Source organism: Halichoeres trimaculatus, unplaced genomic scaffold, assembly GCF_033239565.1.
Source record: "Halichoeres trimaculatus isolate MK-OKI-2021-1 unplaced genomic scaffold, fHalTri1.1 fHalTri1_scaffold_24, whole genome shotgun sequence".
Lineage (NCBI taxonomy): Eukaryota > Metazoa > Chordata > Actinopteri > Labriformes > Labridae > Halichoeres > Halichoeres trimaculatus.
The window spans coordinates 3,914,445-3,932,625 of record NW_027437202.1 but is presented as its reverse complement, the minus strand read 5'-3'; the positions used below and the strand labels follow the sequence as shown (position 1 = coordinate 3,932,625).

The window sequence follows — 18,181 nt, the reverse complement described above, 5'->3', positions numbered from 1 at the left end:
TTGACAGGTGATTTTATGTACGTATGACCAACTGGTTTCTCACCTGACTCGTCACACAGTGTCACGGCTCCACTGGACACTGTTGGTGTGTGGACATCAGAGGGCAGGAGAGAGCAGGAACCAGGACTCCACCTGGTACAGCACCCAAGGACTGTGACAGACCAGGTGAGGGAAACGCCCACTGAGGCTCCTTTAAATAAGCTGTAAACACAAGTTCAGGTGTATAAACTGCTTCTTTATCGCTTTAGATGAACCACAGCGTCCTAAAACTCACTGCGAGCACCACAGAGACAGCGTCCAGACCACCAGTCCAGAGGGGTACCCCATCGTTGGAGCCTTTGTGCCTCAGTGTAATGATATTGGAGAGTACATTCCTCTGCAGGTTGGTCTCACATTGAATGTTTAAGATGACGACCACTCTCTAAAAAAAACACGTACCTAATGAATTGTTCTTCCTGTTTCAGTGTCATGGCTCCACCGGACATTGTTGGTGTGTGGACAGAAATGGACAGGAGAGAACAGGAACCAGAACACCACCAGGAACAACACCCACAGACTGCAGCAAACCAGGTAAACACCTTAAATCACCATAAATCACCAAACTAAAGTCATTTAACTCCAGCAGAGCAACATGAAAGAAAAACTCTTCTTTCAATTCCACAGATGAGCCTGAGCGTCCTAAAACTCACTGCGAACACCACAGAGACAGCGTGCAGACCAGCAGCCCAGAGGGGTACCCTATCATCGGAGCCTACGTACCCCAGTGTGATGCTAACGGAGAGTACAGATCATTACAGGTCAGTGCTTCTGCATCAAATGTTGGTTTCCTTTTAGTGACTTCTGGTTTGAAGCTAAACTTCTGTTTTGTTTTAGTGCCATGGGTCCAGTGGGCATTGTTGGTGTGTGGACAGAACGGGACAGGAGCGACCAGGAACCAGGACATCTCCTGGTACAGCACCACAAGACTGCGACAATCCAGGTGAGGCCTAAGTCAACTGAGCAGGCACATCAAATTCAATCTGAAACAGAGGAAACTCTCAGTGACGTGCTTGAACACCCTTTTTTCTTAGAGAGCACAGAACTCGAATGTGACGTAACTGAATAATTTCTCCTCCTAGATGAGCCTGAGCGTCCTAAAACTCACTGCGAGCACCACAGAGACAGCGTGCAGACCACCAGTCCAGAGGGGTACCCCATCATCGGAGCCTATGTACCTCAGTGTGACACCAACGGACAGTATACACCTCTACAGGTGAACATCTTTCTCCTGACTGAAAAACAGAGAGTAGATTTTTATCTTTGAATCGCAGTTAAGTGACCTAATGTGTGTTTTTAGTGCCATGGCTCCTCTGGACATTGCTGGTGTGTAGATAGAACCGGACAGGAGCGACCAGGAACCAGGACTTCCCCTGGAGCTCCACCAACAGACTGTGATAAACCAGGTAAACACTCAAAGACTCACATGATGAGACAATATCTCTCTGCTTAGCGTCCCATGAGGGCTCTGAGCTGTTTTCAGATGTGCGCCAGCGGTACGAGCATCAGCAGGTGCATTATGTCATGCCTCACCAAGGCCGCCTTGTGAAACATTGACCTGTGAACCGCCTAATTCCTCAGCTCAATGACAAGTCAAACACACGGCACGTTTACGTGAGTGTGTGTCTAACCTTGTAAGTGGTGCTTTGGTAAGGTCAATGGGTCGTAGCCTTGGAATGCCTGGAAAAACAGGTGACATCACTGCCAGTGTGTGTGCGGTGGGAGCTTGGGATGTACGACGTGAAACATGAAACTTAAAGACACAGAAAAAAACATGTTTTCTTCTACTTTTACATGTGAAACAACTTCTGCTGTGATGTTTCTTCATGAGGAGAGTCTGGATTAGCATGTTGTTAAATGTCACTTTTGTTCTTCTAGATGAACCACAGCGGCCTCAAACTCACTGTGAGTACCACAGAGACAGCGTCCAGACCACCAGTCCTGAGGGGTACCCTCTGCTGGGAGCTTACGCCCCTCAATGTGACGCTAACGGACAGTACACACCGTTACAGGTAGGACGTCTTAAACCTTCATTTCAGCAACTTAAATCAATAAAGAGAATATCTTCAACATTTGCTCTTTTCTGCTCCAGTGTTACAGCTCGATTGGGGAGTGCTGGTGCGTGGACAGTACAGGACAGGAGCGACCAGGAACCAGGAGCTCAGCTGGAGCACAACCACCAGACTGTGACAAACCAGGTGAGGCAGACTTGCATTACAAAGAGGTTTATCTGCGTGCTTTATCCAGTCTTTCTTACAAACAGTTTGTTTTCTTTGTGATCTATGCAGATGAACCCCAGCGTCCTAAAACTCACTGTGAGCACCACAGAGACAGTGTCCAGACCACCAGTCCTGAAGGATATCCTCTGCTGGGAGCTTACGCCCCTCAGTGTGACGCTAACGGACAGTACACACCGTTACAGGTTTGGTTTAAGTCTTGCTAATTTGCTAATTTGAGAAATAGTCTGAAAGGAATCTGAACTGTTCTTCTTGGCTCCAGTGTTACAGCTCAATTGGGGAGTGCTGGTGTGTGGACAGTACAGGACAGGAGAGACCAGGAACCAGGAGCTCAGCTGGGACACAACCACCGGACTGTGACAAACCAGGTGAGCAATCAGATACGACATCAGTTATATTATTACTGGATTCCTGCTGATGCAAACATCCAAAAAAGGAATGACTTGATTTATAGCCCCTGTGTCTTCCTCACGGACTGTGAGCGCTGCTCTCACTCCCACTCCAAACGTACACAAAGAGGCCGTTCTATAAATCCAGCCCTCTCTATAAATTCCATTTATGACCATCCAAACATCTGAAGTGGTCACTCTGTTGGTGAGATGAGCTGCGGGCTGTTGCTAGGCGACCGCACCAAAACATGACCAGCTGAGTGACACAACAGTGTTCCACCCTGGGTACAGATGCACTTCACTCTCAAACTCAGGCTCTTTTAGATTGAACGTTTGCTCTGCTTCTTCATAACTCATCCATTCTCCTCAGTGTTGCACAGACTTTCCTCTCCTCACTCCTCACATTTATTGACACTGATTCTTTCCATACTTCTAATATTAGTCACAATATCTGACCCGTCTGTATCCACTGAGGGTTTGGACTGTAACAAATTTTATGTTTCCGCTTTTTATTTTTGGCCGGCTGCAGAAAAAAAAATCTTGAAAACGACACCGAAAAGCGAGCGGTTTTGAAACGCTCGTGATGAATTCCTGTGCCGTTCCCAAATATGTGAAAATGGTTCGGCAGCTGTTCTGCACATTTAGTTCAGCATTGACCTCTTCGACCTCAGCTGCCTTGACACATTTTTCTTCAGAGGTTATGAAATATCAGAGCACATTGAGTTGGTAGCCTGGTGCCAGTTTAAAGCTGAAAAACTCCTTATAGCAGCTTTAAAATCTGTGCAGAAAGAAGATTTCTGCTTCTTTATTCATAACTGAACAGTTGAAGTCATGAATCAAATTTGCAGGCATCAAACACCCACATCAAACTCTAATAGCTCGCAGAAGTCAGCCTGTATTTATGCGTACCCACATAATTGTTACGACTCATTGCCAGCCTCAGGACTGAAATGTCGTTTATTTGCTGGACAGTCCACAAGCTGATGATTTCTGGGAAGGATATAGGAGCTGCTAAACTTAGTCTGAGTCATTTGGTTGAACAGTAAATCAAAATAAAACCAAATGATTCATCAGCTCACCAACTTCCCTTTAAATAAATCCTCCTGGAAAGCTTCTTCCAGGACGCCGCTTTAATTGTTTTGTTAGCTTTTGCCTCTCTGATCTCCTCCTTAAAGATCTGCTCTCTTCTCACACTCCGTCCCAACGCTCTCCTCATCTCCCCGTTTAGTTTGCAGCAGCAGAAATTCACAGACCAGGAGAAAAAGGGGCCTGAATAAACACCAGTGGGAGCCTAAAGTGGTTTCGGGTGTAGTTTTAGAGCTCTCCCATAAAGTGAGTTATTAAAGGGGTTTTACAAGGTAAACAGTATTGACAAAAGCAAGATGTGTGTGAGCCTCTTTAAACACAGGGCCTTCCCGCACCATTAATCAGAGAAGGAGAAACTGGAGCCAGAAAAACCTCAGATTGAATAAGTTAATGACAAATTTTAAAAGTGTGTGATCCGTGTCCCCTTTAGTCCCAGTGGCTCCAACGCAGCGTCCTGAGAGCGTGTGTGAGCGATGGAGAGCAAGTTTGATCGATCACTACGGCGGGAAACCAGAGGCTCAGCAATACGTGCCGCAGTGCGAGAGAGACGGGGAATTCAGGTACTAACACATGCTCCAAGAGTGAGGCTGTTTGTTTGTGACAGTGCATTAAAAATGTTTCCTTCTCAGTCCGGTTCAGTGTTACGGAGAGACCACCTACTGCTGGTGTGTGGACCAGGATGGACGTGAAGTCCCTGGTACCCGATCCCATGACGTCGTCAAACCTGCGTGTGAGCAGACTTTTCTTTTTTCACGTCAAAGTCAGAGATTAAAGATTCAGTCACAGCTCTGACTTTGTCTGACTTCTTCTCCCAGGTCTTCCTTCAGTCGCCCCGCCAACTGTGCGCCCACTTCCCCGCCCAGACGTGACCCCTCCACCCAAAGCTGACATCACCCTGCTGTACGCTCAGGGACAGAAAATCGGAGCGCTGCCTCTCAACGGCACCAGGCTGGACGCAAACCGGTCCAAAACACTTCTCACGCTACATGTGAGTGGACTGAAGATGCTACAGGTACATTCTGCTTTGCTGTGCTTCTTGAGTTGAGTGTGTTATGTTTCTCTGTGTTTCAGGGCTCCATCGTCGTCGGTATAGCTCACGACTGCAAAGAGAACAGAGTCTATTGGACGGATTTGTCTGCAAGAACGATTAACAGAGCTTCGATGGCGCCTGGAGCTGAGCCCGAGATCCTCATCAACACAAGTAAAGAGACATCATCACTACTTTAAAGTTTATGATGAACCCTAAATGGAGCAAGTTTAACTTTTAAATGTGTTCCCTGCTCCGTATAGATCTGGTCAGCCCAGAGGGTTTGGCTGTTGACGTCAATCGCAGGCAGATGTTCTGGGTCGACTCAAACCCGGACATGATCGAGAGCGCAAACCTGGACGGCAGCGGAAGGCGGACGCTCTTCGACACCGACTTGGTCAACCCCAGAGCCATCATCGTTGTCTCCTCCACCGGGTAACGCCTCCTTTTCCTCATTAAAGATTCTCATCTCCTGTCCGGCGTAGAGACAGAAAATGCACTTTGTTTCACCCCCCGAGCCTCGAGGGGAGACTTTAGTCCAGATTTGCAAACATGCTCAAATCTCTTCCCTGAGTAAGAAACAAACAAACGCCCACGCACGCTCCTCACGATCGAGTGTCACATCCTGGAGGAGCTCCACTGAAGCAGAACGAGATACGACTGTGTCTCTTTTCGATCGGGAGAGGCCCCAGATGGCTCTGGGCCCATTAGCGCAACCATGAAATCAACAACATTCGAAGCCCTCAGACAAACGATGAGTCACCAGCGCCTGTTTTTAATTCATTAGACCTGTTTGTGTGTGTGGGATGGATTTACAGGCATTTTAGAGAGAGGATTCTTGTGGAGTCTGTGACCTTATCGTGACCTCATCAGTGTGGGGAGGTGGGCGGGGCCTACATATGTTTATGAGCCTATGCGGTGACTTCCCCTACAGAGTCTGCTTATCTTTCTTTGTGTAACTTCAGGCCCAACATAACTGCGCTTGATTTACTGATGCTTTTAATCTACGACACACACACACACACACACTGAAAACACACACTCAGAATTTGAGCCTGTCATCACTTTGCTCTCCAGGAATAACATCTGCTTTTCATCATCGCAACTAATCACATAATCAACAGGTATGCGTATGTGTGTGTGTGTGTGTGTGTGTGTGTGTGTGTGTGTTTGAGCGAGACTGTGAATGTGTGTTCCCGTGTGTGTGTATTTATGTATTTAATACGAGCGATTAAACACAGCAGCAGTCGTTAAACCCAGAATGTGTGTGTTCACATGATTGCTTTGACAGCTTATTTACTGACTCACGGCCAATTGTGTGTGTGTGTAACAGAGAGAAAGAGTGTGTGTGTGTGTGCTTTGACAAAGAGCCAAGCCCTAAAGGTAATTACAGCCTCACACGGGTACACTTATGCTAAAGCATGTGCTCTGTGATTTCTACACACACACACATGTACGTTCACCTTAAGATCATAAATTGATTAAGGCGCATATCATAAACATGTGGCGTCTGTGTGTGTGTGTGTGTGTGTGTGTGTGTGTGTGTGTGTGTGTGTGTGTGTTTGAGTTGATTGCTCATGTGGTGTGTGTTACCTGTCATTCCCAGCGGACTGCCCACATGTGCACCATCACACACAGATGTGAGGCATCAGACGCAGGCCACACACACACACACACACTCATGGAGAGTTTTGAAACGCCAAAATTTAATTTTAAATAAATTGAAAACACATGAAGAAAAATTTGTGATTCGAAAAAGAAAATTGATTTGTTGGGGTGAATTTTCTGGAAGGTGTACAGAAAAGCTGTGGGTCAAAGGTCGCACGCTGCGCAGAGTAACCTGAGCATCACCTCATCAGAGTGAGACAGCTGCTCCCTCGTGAGCTGCTCATGTCTCCATGTATTAGCCAGATCCAAAACAAGCTCTCACTGAAGATCCTTAACATGACTCTGGTGTCTCTGCAGGACTCTGTACTGGACGGACTGGAACCGAGAGGCTCCTAAGATCGAGTGCTCATCGGTGGACGGGCAGAACCGCAGGGTGGTGGTGTCAGAGGGGATCGGTTTGCCAAACGCCCTCACCTACGACTCTTCCTCAGGACAAATCTGCTGGGCTGACGCAGGTGAGGTTCTACACGCCTTTGGGTGCAGCAGCTGCTACGTTTGCAGAAATAATAACGACTTCTTTGTGCTTCAGGTACGAAGCGTTTGGAGTGTGTGTCCCCTGACGGCTCCGGTCGACGAGTGATCCACCCTAGCGTCAACTACCCGTTCAGCATGGTTTACTACAGGAACCACTTCTACTACACTGACTGGAGGAGGTAACCATCTGAAGTCTTTGTCGAGGTGTTTTTATACACTGCAAAAACTGAAATCTTACTAAGTGTTTTTGTCTTATTCTCAGTTAAAAAGATCTTTTTAGACTTGATGTGAGCCACATTCACCTGACCAGTCCAGAAAAATGTCTTATTTCAAGTTATTTAAAGACGAAATTAGGTCTGAATTGCTTGTAACAAGTACATTTTCAAGCAAATTTTTTAGCAAATTTTTCTTGTTCCATCGGCAGATTTTTTTTTATTTGTTAAAAGTAATTCAGACCTCATTTTTGTCTTTAGACAACTTAAAACAAGACATTTTTCTGGACTGATCAGTTGGGTTTGGCTTATTTCAAGTATAACAAGACAATTTTTACTTGAAACAAAACAAACACTTGATAGGATTCCATTTTTAGCAGTGTGATGTTGATGATTCTTATTTTCTAATCACTCAATTACAATCATCTTGTAGGGACGGAGTGATCGCAGTGAGCAAAGACAGCAGCCAGTTCACCGACGAATACCTGCCGGATCAGCGCTCTCACCTGTACGGCATCGCCATAGCAAGCAGCCAGTGTCTATGAGGTGAGATTTGATAGAAACACATGCTTATCTGCAGACTTTGTGCCACTTGTTCATTTTTTTGAGGACAGAAAAAAATAAATCTCAGGATTTTGAGATATAAGTCAGGATTGCTTCTTAAATCTCAGCTGTACACCCTTTCTTTTAAAACACACACACATGGTGTATCAGACAGTGAGCTCACTGGACTGTCTGCAGTGATGTCATCACATCAGTCATCTCCCTCCAGATGTCGCCTTCACCCTGAAGGCAGCGTTTACACAAACACACACCACCTGCAGAGGTGCAGTGGAGGAAGATGCTGCATTCAAGTCCAGTACAAGAGATCTTCATCATGAATGTGAAGACTGCACCCTCACAACTTTATATTTACATGAGTGTGTGGGTGTGTTGTGACTTCACACACCCCTGAACAGACACCAGAGCAGTGATTACACACAGCTGTGTGCGACCCCCGACCTGTATTTTGTGTTCGTCATGTTTGATGTGTTGATGTCTGCAGATGGCTTTCAAAGACTCGTGCTAAACACCTTGAAAGTACAAAGCGAGGCCTCTAAACACAGGATAATCCGCAAAGTGGCACCTCCACATCTGCAGAGAGCGTTAAAAAAAAAAAATCTGCTCCTGATGGGAAGAGTCGGGAACACGGCTGGCGTTAGAGCGCGAAGCCGTAAACGTCCCCCGTCTTCCAACACTCTCTCAAACCTCAGACGAAATAAGCACGGCGGCTTCAAAGATGTGCATGCGTGGTGTAATTCTGCCCATGATGACGGCTCTGAGACGCGCTTGTTAAGGGTTTGGGAGCCGCTTGTGAGAGGCTTAAAAGCTGTTATTGTTGAATAGACGAACACACACACTGACACATGCTCTTTACGCGGATCATTCTCAGCGGCAAAGTGCAGGGCTTTGTCCGGGATGTTTGTTCTGTCATTAGGGCCACTTAAGCTTTCATCCTGTCGCATTAGGAGTCACACAGGAAGAGAAAATCAGACCTTTAATGCTTCATTTCCTCCTGCAGCTATAAAAAGTAGGTTTGTACTTCTACTTCCAGCTCAACGTGTCTTCAAGTTGTGAAATGAGCGTCTTCTTAACGTCTGATTTCTCTCTCAAGGAGCCTTTAACAGTGGACTCGCAGCCAAAGAGTCCTTGGTGCTAAAGCTCTGGAGGGGGATCCCTCACAGGAGGGCAACGCCCCCCTCCAAGAAGAGGGACTCAGCAGGAAGCACGGTGGCTTCCTATCGCGACATCGACCGTCAGAGCAAATTTACAAACCCTCCACTCACCCTGAAGCCGCCCCGTTAAAGATATAACCCTGAATAAATGTTCTGTAAATTTGTTTTATACCTCATTTTTAGTTTGTTTTTTTCTACTGTATTTTTGTATGTGTTTGTTTTTATTTTCTACCAATTAAAACTACATGAGATCAGATTTTAAATGTATGTGGGTTTAGGTTTTCTGTTCTTTACAGCCAAAGAAGAATCACATGAAGAGCTTTCTAACCTGATATCACAGCCGTCGTCGATTGAATCAGTCTTTGTCATCAGATTCCTCCTGATAATCTGCAATAATCTGTGTCCCTCAGCCCTGTGTGCCGCACAGATCAGTGTCTGTATTTCACACACCATGAAATGAAACGTCACACTCTTTTTCTATGCCAAATATTTTTGCTACATCTACTTTTCAAATCTTTATCTTTTTATAAGATGTGATATTTATAACAATAAAATGTGATTTGGATACAAGGGGAGTGGGAAGTGTCGTGTTTTGCAGAAAGAAGCACAGGAGACGTTCTTTCTTCAGCTGGTTTTATGTTTCTCCACACAGCAGCTTGTAAACATTTTTAAAAGAAACCGTTCATCCCTCAACAAAAAAAAATCAATCTGTCTGAGAACATCAGACGCTTCTCTGTTAATACAACAAAAGTTTTTAGTGTAAATGAGAACATCAGGACCAACTATTTCCTTCAAACAGCCTGATCTCATGCACCAAACGGAAAAAAAAGCTCATTTATGTCCAAATTAAGCAAAGAAAGTCCTCCATCGCCTCTCATCTGCCCACCTTCCCCAGTCTGTGGTCTGTCTTTGGGTCGGCGATGATGGCCTGGACGGCTACGATGGCCTCGTTGATTTTCGTCTGGAGCTCCCTCAGCTCCTCGATGTGCAGCAGGCGCAGGATCTGAGCCGCTTCGTTCAGGGTGGCGTCTGGGAAGAGATGTTTTTATATGTGTAAGATAAAAAAAATCATAATTCATTGGAAATTTAAGACTCTATTTGGTCTCTCCCACCTCCTGTGTCAAATCCCAAGATGTGTTTGTCCAAAGCAACTGGGATACCCTGCAAATTAAAGGACACTTGCGTTATTTCACATCATCTTTTATGTGATTCTTGATTCCAGAATCGTCGGTTTACCTCTGTGTTCTGATTGGCTTTTGAGATTGCTTCTGGAGAAAGTCTCTCCTGGATCAGAATACGGATAGCCTGAAAAGACAACACAAGTTATTCACTACACATGACATTAAGTTTATGTTGGTTAAAAAAAAGGTGAGCTAAGTGGACAACCTTGAGCATAACCAGGTAGTCATCATGTCTCTGTATCTTCAGGATGTTAGCCAGAGCCGTCACCCCTGCTTTGAATTCCGGAGAGTCACCTTCAAAACACAAACATATGAGTTTTTCATCTTTAACCTGAAGTGCGAGGACACGTGTGTGTTTCTACTTACTGTCAAGGTTGATGAGAGGGTCCACAGCTTTGTTGCTGTTAGTGGCTGCCAGGGGCTCACACTTCTTGTACTTCTCAACTGAGGAGGCACAAAGCAAGATCTCAACACCAAGTGACAACATTTTTCAATCAAAGCAGCGCTTCTTCCAAAAGTACCCAGAACTTTTATTCTGTTACAGCTATCATCTTCAGTTCCATCAAGGCCCAATCTATTCCTTGTGTAATGTCTCCATCTGCTGGTCATTGGTTTAGAACTGAAGCATGGTGCCCATATTTAAAGGAATTATTATTGGTGCATATAAGACACTTTTTTTAATGCTTCATAAGTGCTGCACCTGTATACATGTAGCAGGAATATACATCATTATCTTACCATTGTCTCCATATTCGTATCTTACAGCCAGACCCAGTAACCAGTCTAAAGCCTCCTGCCTCTCCTGTGCTTGAAACGGGCAGCCAACATCCTGCAGGTACTGCACACAGGAATAGACACTCAAAAACCACCCTACAGTGTCATCACACTCACATTTGAGGGTATAGTGTGATATCTGTGGTACCTTCTGGTAAGCTTGGGGCCAGTCTGAGCTCGGGATGTTCCTCAGGTTTCCTCTGTCCTCGATCTTGTAATGTCGGATCTTCTGGTCCTCCAGCCACACGATGCAGTTCCTGAACTGTGTCTCATCTGAACACAGACAAGAGGACAGTGAGACGTTAGTGGTCCTTACACTGTAACACTGGGCATACAACAGTTTTCTGTCTATGTTTTAGCTATGCCGAATTAAAGTAAGCGATGTCAAAAAGCTATGCTAACAATATCACAAGTATCCGTACAAAAACGAACTATTGTTATAAAGATGTATAATAAAACAGCTAATTTAGGGTTAACTTTGGCATTACGTTGTCTTCAGCACTGGCAGGACTCCTCGTACCTACATACACGTTAGCCGGCTCCACGTTAACAACACACCAAACCCCATTTAACAGCGCTACAACAGCATAATCCTCACCTTTGCAGTCAAATTGAGCGGGATTGTGATAATCCAGAGCTGTCAGTTTCCTCCTGAACATTTTAATGAGTGTTTTGTGTTTAAATATTTGCTTGATTCAGCCAACAGTGCGCTGACTTGGTTGTATTTAGCACTAGCTGTCGGCGAATGGCACTGCGCAGGCGCTTAACTAGCCATTGACTTCCCGTTCTGCCTTTCAAAATAAAATCTGAATATTTCTATACGTTTCCCGAACCACCGGTTTCCGGTAAGTAAAAAAAAAAAAAAAAAAAAAAAAAGTGACATTTTAATTTTATTCTTCTCATGCTGTGAGACAAGTATTTGCCAATAAGAATTTCTTAATTTTATTTAAAAATTCCCTCAGAGATAAAGAATATTCTGTTTATTGCAAAGGACTATGTTGTGCATAGTGACCATAGTATTTCTATAGCTTTTAGTAAAATCTGACACTTTGCTGCGTAATGTATTAGCTGTATTTTATCAATCTTATGGATTGCAATACTTAAAAAAAAAAAAAATGAAAAATTAATTGAAAATTTAATCTAAACCAGTGGCTCCAAAAAATGAAAATCAAATCTCAAACAGAAGAGGACCTCACTATATTGGGGTTATTTGGAAAAATTCCTTTATTTTATCAGTCACGCCAAAAAACAGCAGAAATGTTGAAAAAAAAAAAACAAACATTTTGAGCAATGTCACATTTTAAAAAAATGAGGCAAAATCTATCAGGGATAAGTAACAAAAAACAAAAAAAACAAAACAGAGATTCATGTGTTGGTTTATGTGTACAGGTCGACATTTGCGATCAGAACGGCCTCATGCGTGCACCAAGAGGTGGGGCTCTGTTCGGTGGTGTAATAGCTATATCCAGGTAGTCTCCGATCTGGAAGCGCTGAGACTGCAACGTCATGGAATCATCTGTGCCCTTCCTGCCAGATACAGTGTTTCCAATGTCCTTCAACCTGGAATAAAGAGGGAGTGAATTAACAGAGAAGAAGCAGACTTTCTGTATATAGACCAGTTATACTGGAGTGTAATACCAACCTGTAGACTTTCCCTCTGGGGTCTGGGTACACGATGGAGAAGCCAAAGTGGGTCCCCTTTTTCCTAGCCTCTGGATACACCTCTTTCACCAGGCTGGTTAGTTCCTTCAGGGTAGCATCCATCCTGTAAAACAACAACAATCCAAGATTACTTTTCACCACAGATAAAAGTCATTAGAAACATTAACATAAAACACTGTACATAGGTTTAATACTCACCAGGTGTATATTTGCAGTTCGCTGGAGGGGACGTTGCCACGGGCGAACTCATCTGGTCGGTGGTGTCGGCCACAGTTGGTGGTAAAAACTCGCAGCAGGAGGGGGCAGGTCTGCAGGTTAATACATATACACATAGTATTACAAACAATCATAACATGCATTACAAACCCTTTATAACGACTTCTTGAAGGTGGCATTACACCATTACAGCGACACTCTGTGATCACTTAAAGATACTACAACATAGACAAAAAATAAAAAATACTGCTAGTAATAATACTTTTGAACGAATTTTAGTTATAACTTGTAATGTAAACTTTGAAATAAAGCGACGTGGAGTGTGCTGATTAAATTACATATCTGTAACTAGCTAGCATGCTAATGCGCAGGACACTCACATTGACTTTTACTAAATCCTGATTTTGAATGAAAACGCCCTTTAAAAGTTAAAGCGTGTTTATATTTCTTTCTTTGTCACATTTCCAGAAAATAGTTTCGTATTTTTGTGTACCTAACCAACCATTAGGGGCTAAGTAGCCCACTCAAGCTAGCTCATGCTAATGCTCAAAATAAACAACTCAAACGACGGCATCAGAAAACCTCGCGAGCTACCTTTTCTCTGTCGATCGGCTTTTCGGGCTCCTTCTTGATTTCCTCCTGTGTGACCCGGGATTCAAGAGCCATGGCTTTTTCTCAGAGATTTAGTGATACACTTGGAGAACGACTTCTTCCACCGTGCTTTGGGTTTGCTTGTTGCTGCAGCAGCGGGTGGGAGGGAGGCTATTTCCGGTTCTTTCGGCTGTGGTCGAGAATCAAACGTTTACTTTATCGCCCCCTGCTGTTGCGGCGTATATTCTTGAAAACACTTTTAACAGAGGATTTAAAGGTCTTATGAGTAATTTAATGGTAATATTTCAACAGTCTCACCTTTATATATTTTGCCTGTTAATAATCTACATTTAAGATGAGTAGTCAGCGTTACAATAGATTATTTCAAAATGCTATTCACAGTCTCTATCATGTCTTGTGTATAATTTGTCTTACAACATTATAAATTGGGACACCAAGTCAGTTCATTCCACTTTTAATCCTGGTTGAGGTCTCCTATCCGGTAGCTTTGCCGATCCTGGATCAGCCATCCAAGTCCACCTCCACAACTGAGACCTGCTATTCAGTCACATGCTTCTCTCCCCCTCACTCATTACAGTGTGTATTTCAGGGTAACATACATGTGTGAGTGTTGTACAGTGTGTGTACATCCTGACACTGGCCCCCTCTGTTCTCCTTCTGGCCAGCTGATCAGGAGCTACTCTAACAATCAGCTCTGTTTTACCTCTCTCACTCTCTTTCTCTTCCTCCCTACTCATTCACCCGCTTGAAACAATCCTCCCGCCTTTCTTCCCCTTCACTTTTTTTGTCTGTTTTTTCTCTTGAGCCCAGTCCTGACTGACAGATCAAACAGTGGCTCTTTGAGTCCGGTCCTGACACTGATATCCATTCATTGATATGCATCAGGAATAAGTGTTGCTGTTATCCGGCTGATGACTCCATTAGAATCACTTATGCCTTCTTATCCAGGACGTTTCAGACCTGTCCTAACATTGTCTCTCAGTTTTCATGTCAGTGTTTTGTGTGTTGGTCTTGCGCCCACTCTTGAGCAAACAGTGGGAAAAGCTCATCGGTTTCAGTCATTAGCAGCACACAGAGCTTCTCTGTCCTGCAGCTTCTCTGCTGCCAGTTTGGGTCTGAAAAAAAGTCACTTTAGACTTCTACCTGTGTCCTGTTACAGTCTCAGAGATTACACTCACTCAAATGCAAAATCATTTCTCAAACTTCTGACTTCTACATTGCATGAGTGACCTGTAAATTTGTAACCGTATGTCACAAAATTAATCTTTGCTTTGGTTCGAGAGCTTCATTTCAGAATAGAATTCATTAATGCCTTCTTGATCTATGTTTAAAGATTGTATATGACTGGATTTTATTCCAAAATCTCTGAGTTGGTTCACAAGGAGTGAGTACATTTTGATTTTTTGCACCTCCGCTCAACAAAACTACGCAGCAGCTTTGCCATTGTGACATTTTATTTTGAAAGCCGTCCCTGGAAGTCGTCTCGTGTTCGCTCGGCTGGCTCGACACTGGAGGCACATCTATTCCTTCATGCAAAGGAAGCAGGAGCTGCAGGTTGGTGTTTTTTATTTGGTGTTTTAGATCCTGATTTTGTTTTTTCTTATTCATTTTGGATATAAAAATTCTTTACATTAGTTTGATCTGCTTGTCAACTAACTTATGTATTTGCTTGTTTACAAGCTGAAAAGGACCATGTGGAATATTTTCTTACAAACAAGCTGACTCTCTGGACCCAAGGTAAGATATTATTAATCAATTTGATGCTAAATGTTCTCTCTAATACCTGATGCTTTCTAGAAAAGTCTTTACCGGCACTAAACATATTTATGTTTATCTTATTTTGAAATTTTCAACTTTTTGAGGAAATATTTCACAACTGAAAATGTCATGTTTTTAGCATCACTTTAGAATAAACATCGGCTAATTGTTGCATCTATCAGTCATTAAACATGAATGGTGAGGCTAAGTGAGGACTGTAGTAGTGTGGGTGTGTACAGTGTGCTCAGTGTGTTTTTAGTTGAGTGGGTTCGGCACAGTACAGTCCACAGTGGGCACAGAGGGTCATTAGTTCACATGAATTTTGGCGCTGGTCCTTCCGTCCTCCTCCTCTCAGTTTCATTCCTTTTCATCCTCTTCTTCTGTCAAACTTCCCTTTTGTTTCCTCGCCGCTCTCTGCTTTCATCTGCTGCCACTGCCTCCCTTCTCCCAGCCTGAATGTCCATCTGTGTCTCTGCCAGATGTGTAACTCAAACCAAACAATCAAACATGGTTTTAACTCCCAAAGAGGACTAGATAACCCATCTCTGCCTCTCTCTGCAGGATGTCTTGGCCCGCTCTGTACACACAGCTAGTCGGAGCTAACCGTCACTCCACCAGCTTGGGGAAAATCTGGCTCTCGGTGCTCTTCATTTTCAGGGTCATGGTGCTGGTTGTTGCTGCGGAGAGCGTCTGGGGAGATGAGCAGTCTGACTTCACCTGTAACACTCTACAGGTGAGACATCCAGACAGGTGTACACAGGGGGAGGGGTCTACGTCATTTGAACAATCTATGTGCTTGTTTCAGCCTGGCTGCGAAAACGTCTGCTACGACCAGTTCTTCCCCGTCTCCCACATCCGTCTTTGGTGCCTTCAGCTTCTCTTTGTGTCCACACCGACGCTCCTGGTCGCGATGTACGTGGCCTATAGGAACCACAAAGACAAGAAGAGGCTCCTGCAGGTGTGTTCGCTGTTTGATTTGTATGTCATTACTTCGTATGCTGCGTGGCCATGTCTTCATGCTCTCTATTGTTGTGACAGGCTTCTGGCAAAGCTGGGTTTCTTGGTAGCAAAGGCCAGGAGGAAGAGTTAGAGACCCTGAAGAGGCGGCGTCTCCCCATAGCTGGCGCTCTCTGGTGGACGTATGCCTGCAGTCTGGTCTTCAGGCTTCTTTTTGAAGGAGGCTTTATGTAAGATCCACATTTTGATTTTGCTCTTGTAAGCCTTAAAGCTAATCTGCATTAACATCAACATAAACAATCAACATTTGCTCCTCCAGGTACGCCTTATACGTTGTGTACGATGGTTTCCACATGCCGCGGCTGGTGCAGTGCGACCAGTGGCCGTGTCCCAACCTGGTGGACTGCTTCATCTCTCGTCCTACGGAGAAAACCATCTTCACCGTCTTCATGGCCACTGCCTCCTCTATCTGCATGGTCCTAAACATGGCTGAACTCGCCTATATAGTCGCCAAAGCTGTCACTAGGTAGACGTATTAATCAGTCAGACAGTCAGGTGATGATTCCTTATCCCATAACTTGTCAATTTGAGCAACATTAACATCTGTTGTTTCAAAACTCTGAGCTGTAAAAGTTAGAGACATTATGTTCCTTTTTTCTTTCTCCAGGCACCTTAGAGGTCGAAAAAGGAGGAAAACCTGCAGGAAATCCAACAGAGAGAGGAATAACCAGAAGTTACTTGTATCAACCTGACGAAGCAAGAGAGGAAAGACTTTTGAGAGACTTAAAAAACACTTTAAAGCTGCGTATTTACAAGTGGTTCACCTGTGAATTCTCTTAAGTACACCCTGTAATATAAATGTGTAAATACAACTGAGTATTTTCTATGATGCCTGAGGTGGAGAGAATGAAATCAGTGTCAACTACAACTTCACAGTGTTTGGTAACACATTTTTATATCCTAACATGGCAGAAAATAGGTGCTAAGTAGAAACTCAAGGACATAGCATAAGGCATGCTAACTAAAAGCAGCACAGATATGTTGACTTTCTTCATGGGTTCATTGATTTACTTCAACATCAATAAAAGACTCATCTTCTGCTTTTGTTTTGAGCTGTTCTGTGATCTCTGGCGACCTCTGGTGGTGGTTATGAGTAACTGCAACAACCTGCAACAAGTCTGTGGATCCTTAATTCTCCTGTATACATGTATTTATTCAAGATTTTGACAAAGGAGGAAACATTTAGATGTTTCATACTCATTTAAAGACTCAAATAAGATGTAGGACAAATATGAGCAACCGATGCTTTGGCTTTTACTTCTTTTACGGTGTAATCCCACGAAACACCCACTCACATCTCAATTTAGTTTGGTAAACATTGATAAAAGTAAGAAATGTGATTAAAGTAAAAGTTTGTGTTTACTTTGTGAAAAGTTTCTTCGTGTTTCTAAAGTTTTGACTTGTTTTATACCGTCAGAGATGGAGTCGCCCCTGCCTCTGCCTCGCCATATACACACGCACGCGCTCGCATACAATCGCATACCTCCCACCACCACCCCCCTCGTGCGCCTCATGCACGGGGACACTGATGTGTGACAGTGGCGGATGGCCTTGGCCACGCGGGACGCAGCCGCTGCGCTTCGCCTTCGCCGGACAGCATCCACACGCGCCCTTTTTTTTTTAGACTAGACAAGCCTCACATCTTTTCTACTCCCTCTCTCTCCCCCTCTCTGTGTTACTCTCTAATTCTCACTCTCTGTCTCTCCCTCCCCCCTCCTCTCCCACTAATCTCGCCTACTCTTTTGGTTAGGACGCCTCGAGCCCACCCGTGGGGGGTAAAAGAAGGAATAAGTGAGGACAGGAAGGAGCGCGCTGCTGGGAGGGAGAAGGCGTCCAGAGGAGAGCGGTAAGCAGGTGGATGCTGGAGTGATGTGTGTTGGCTGAAGTGGGAGGGAAGAGGAGGGATTATCATCTTTCCACCTGCTGGATTATCAGCACCTCTCACGCTGCGTTCACTTCCCCTGTGGGAAAGAAGGGAGACAGGAAGCCAGAAATATGGCATGAATTGATGATGGGGAGCTGAGTCTGTGCAAAGTGTGTTCAGCCACTTTACCCTAGTAGTATTAAAGATTATCCTCTGGTTATACAAAGATAAAGTGATGCTACATCCTGAAAGT

The 18,181-nt window shown here is 44.3% G+C and overlaps 4 protein-coding genes across 5 annotated transcripts in view; 2 read left to right on the top strand and 2 right to left on the bottom strand.

Moving 5' to 3' along the window:
• Positions 1–9,403, top strand: part of nid2a (nidogen 2a (osteonidogen)) — a 31,572-nt gene extending 22,169 nt beyond the window's left edge. Inside the window, exons 20-39 of the mRNA XM_074664561.1 lie at positions 60–165; positions 249–382; positions 465–570; positions 664–797; positions 874–979; positions 1,119–1,252; positions 1,337–1,442; positions 1,915–2,048; positions 2,129–2,234; positions 2,325–2,458; positions 2,536–2,641; positions 4,179–4,308; positions 4,378–4,478; positions 4,564–4,736; positions 4,820–4,949; positions 5,039–5,210; positions 6,741–6,898; positions 6,973–7,096; positions 7,563–7,675; positions 8,784–9,403. Of these exons, the coding sequence (XP_074520662.1) occupies positions 60–165; positions 249–382; positions 465–570; positions 664–797; positions 874–979; positions 1,119–1,252; positions 1,337–1,442; positions 1,915–2,048; positions 2,129–2,234; positions 2,325–2,458; positions 2,536–2,641; positions 4,179–4,308; positions 4,378–4,478; positions 4,564–4,736; positions 4,820–4,949; positions 5,039–5,210; positions 6,741–6,898; positions 6,973–7,096; positions 7,563–7,674 (2,406 nt within the window). The 3' untranslated portion in view covers position 7,675; positions 8,784–9,403. The remainder of the gene's footprint in view (positions 1–59; positions 166–248; positions 383–464; positions 571–663; positions 798–873; positions 980–1,118; positions 1,253–1,336; positions 1,443–1,914; positions 2,049–2,128; positions 2,235–2,324; positions 2,459–2,535; positions 2,642–4,178; positions 4,309–4,377; positions 4,479–4,563; positions 4,737–4,819; positions 4,950–5,038; positions 5,211–6,740; positions 6,899–6,972; positions 7,097–7,562; positions 7,676–8,783) is intronic.
• Positions 9,404–9,458: 55 nt separating this feature from the next.
• rtraf (RNA transcription, translation and transport factor) lies at positions 9,459–11,561 on the bottom strand. The gene is made up of 8 exons (XM_074664560.1): positions 11,398–11,561; positions 10,948–11,072; positions 10,764–10,863; positions 10,392–10,469; positions 10,231–10,319; positions 10,081–10,149; positions 9,957–10,005; positions 9,459–9,873 (listed from the first exon to the last, which is right to left on the bottom strand). Exons 1-8 carry the CDS (start codon positions 11,456–11,458, stop codon positions 9,719–9,721), a joined length of 726 nt encoding a protein of 241 aa, XP_074520661.1. The 5' UTR covers positions 11,459–11,561; the 3' UTR covers positions 9,459–9,718.
• Positions 11,562–12,052: 491 nt separating this feature from the next.
• sap18 (Sin3A-associated protein) lies at positions 12,053–13,453 on the bottom strand. The gene is made up of 4 exons (XM_074664566.1): positions 13,272–13,453; positions 12,660–12,769; positions 12,442–12,564; positions 12,053–12,359 (listed from the first exon to the last, which is right to left on the bottom strand). The coding sequence occupies exons 1-4, from the start codon at positions 13,341–13,343 to the stop codon at positions 12,203–12,205; spliced, it is 462 nt and encodes a 153-aa protein (XP_074520667.1). The 5' UTR covers positions 13,344–13,453; the 3' UTR covers positions 12,053–12,202.
• A 1,120-nt stretch (positions 13,454–14,573) lies between these two features.
• On the top strand, positions 14,574–17,091 carry LOC141785938 (gap junction beta-6 protein-like). Of its 2 annotated transcripts, none has more exons than XM_074664563.1 (7): positions 14,574–14,843; positions 14,970–15,026; positions 15,609–15,780; positions 15,853–16,005; positions 16,086–16,234; positions 16,324–16,530; positions 16,672–17,091. In XM_074664563.1, exons 3-7 carry the CDS (start codon positions 15,610–15,612, stop codon positions 16,754–16,756), a joined length of 765 nt encoding a protein of 254 aa, XP_074520664.1. In that variant the 5' UTR covers positions 14,574–14,843; positions 14,970–15,026; position 15,609; the 3' UTR covers positions 16,757–17,091. The 2 variants fall into 2 exon arrangements, with proteins under 2 accessions (XP_074520664.1, XP_074520665.1); XM_074664564.1 differs by having other exon boundaries at positions 14,578–14,843; positions 16,324–16,559.
• The last annotated feature ends 1,090 nt before the right edge of the window (positions 17,092–18,181 follow it).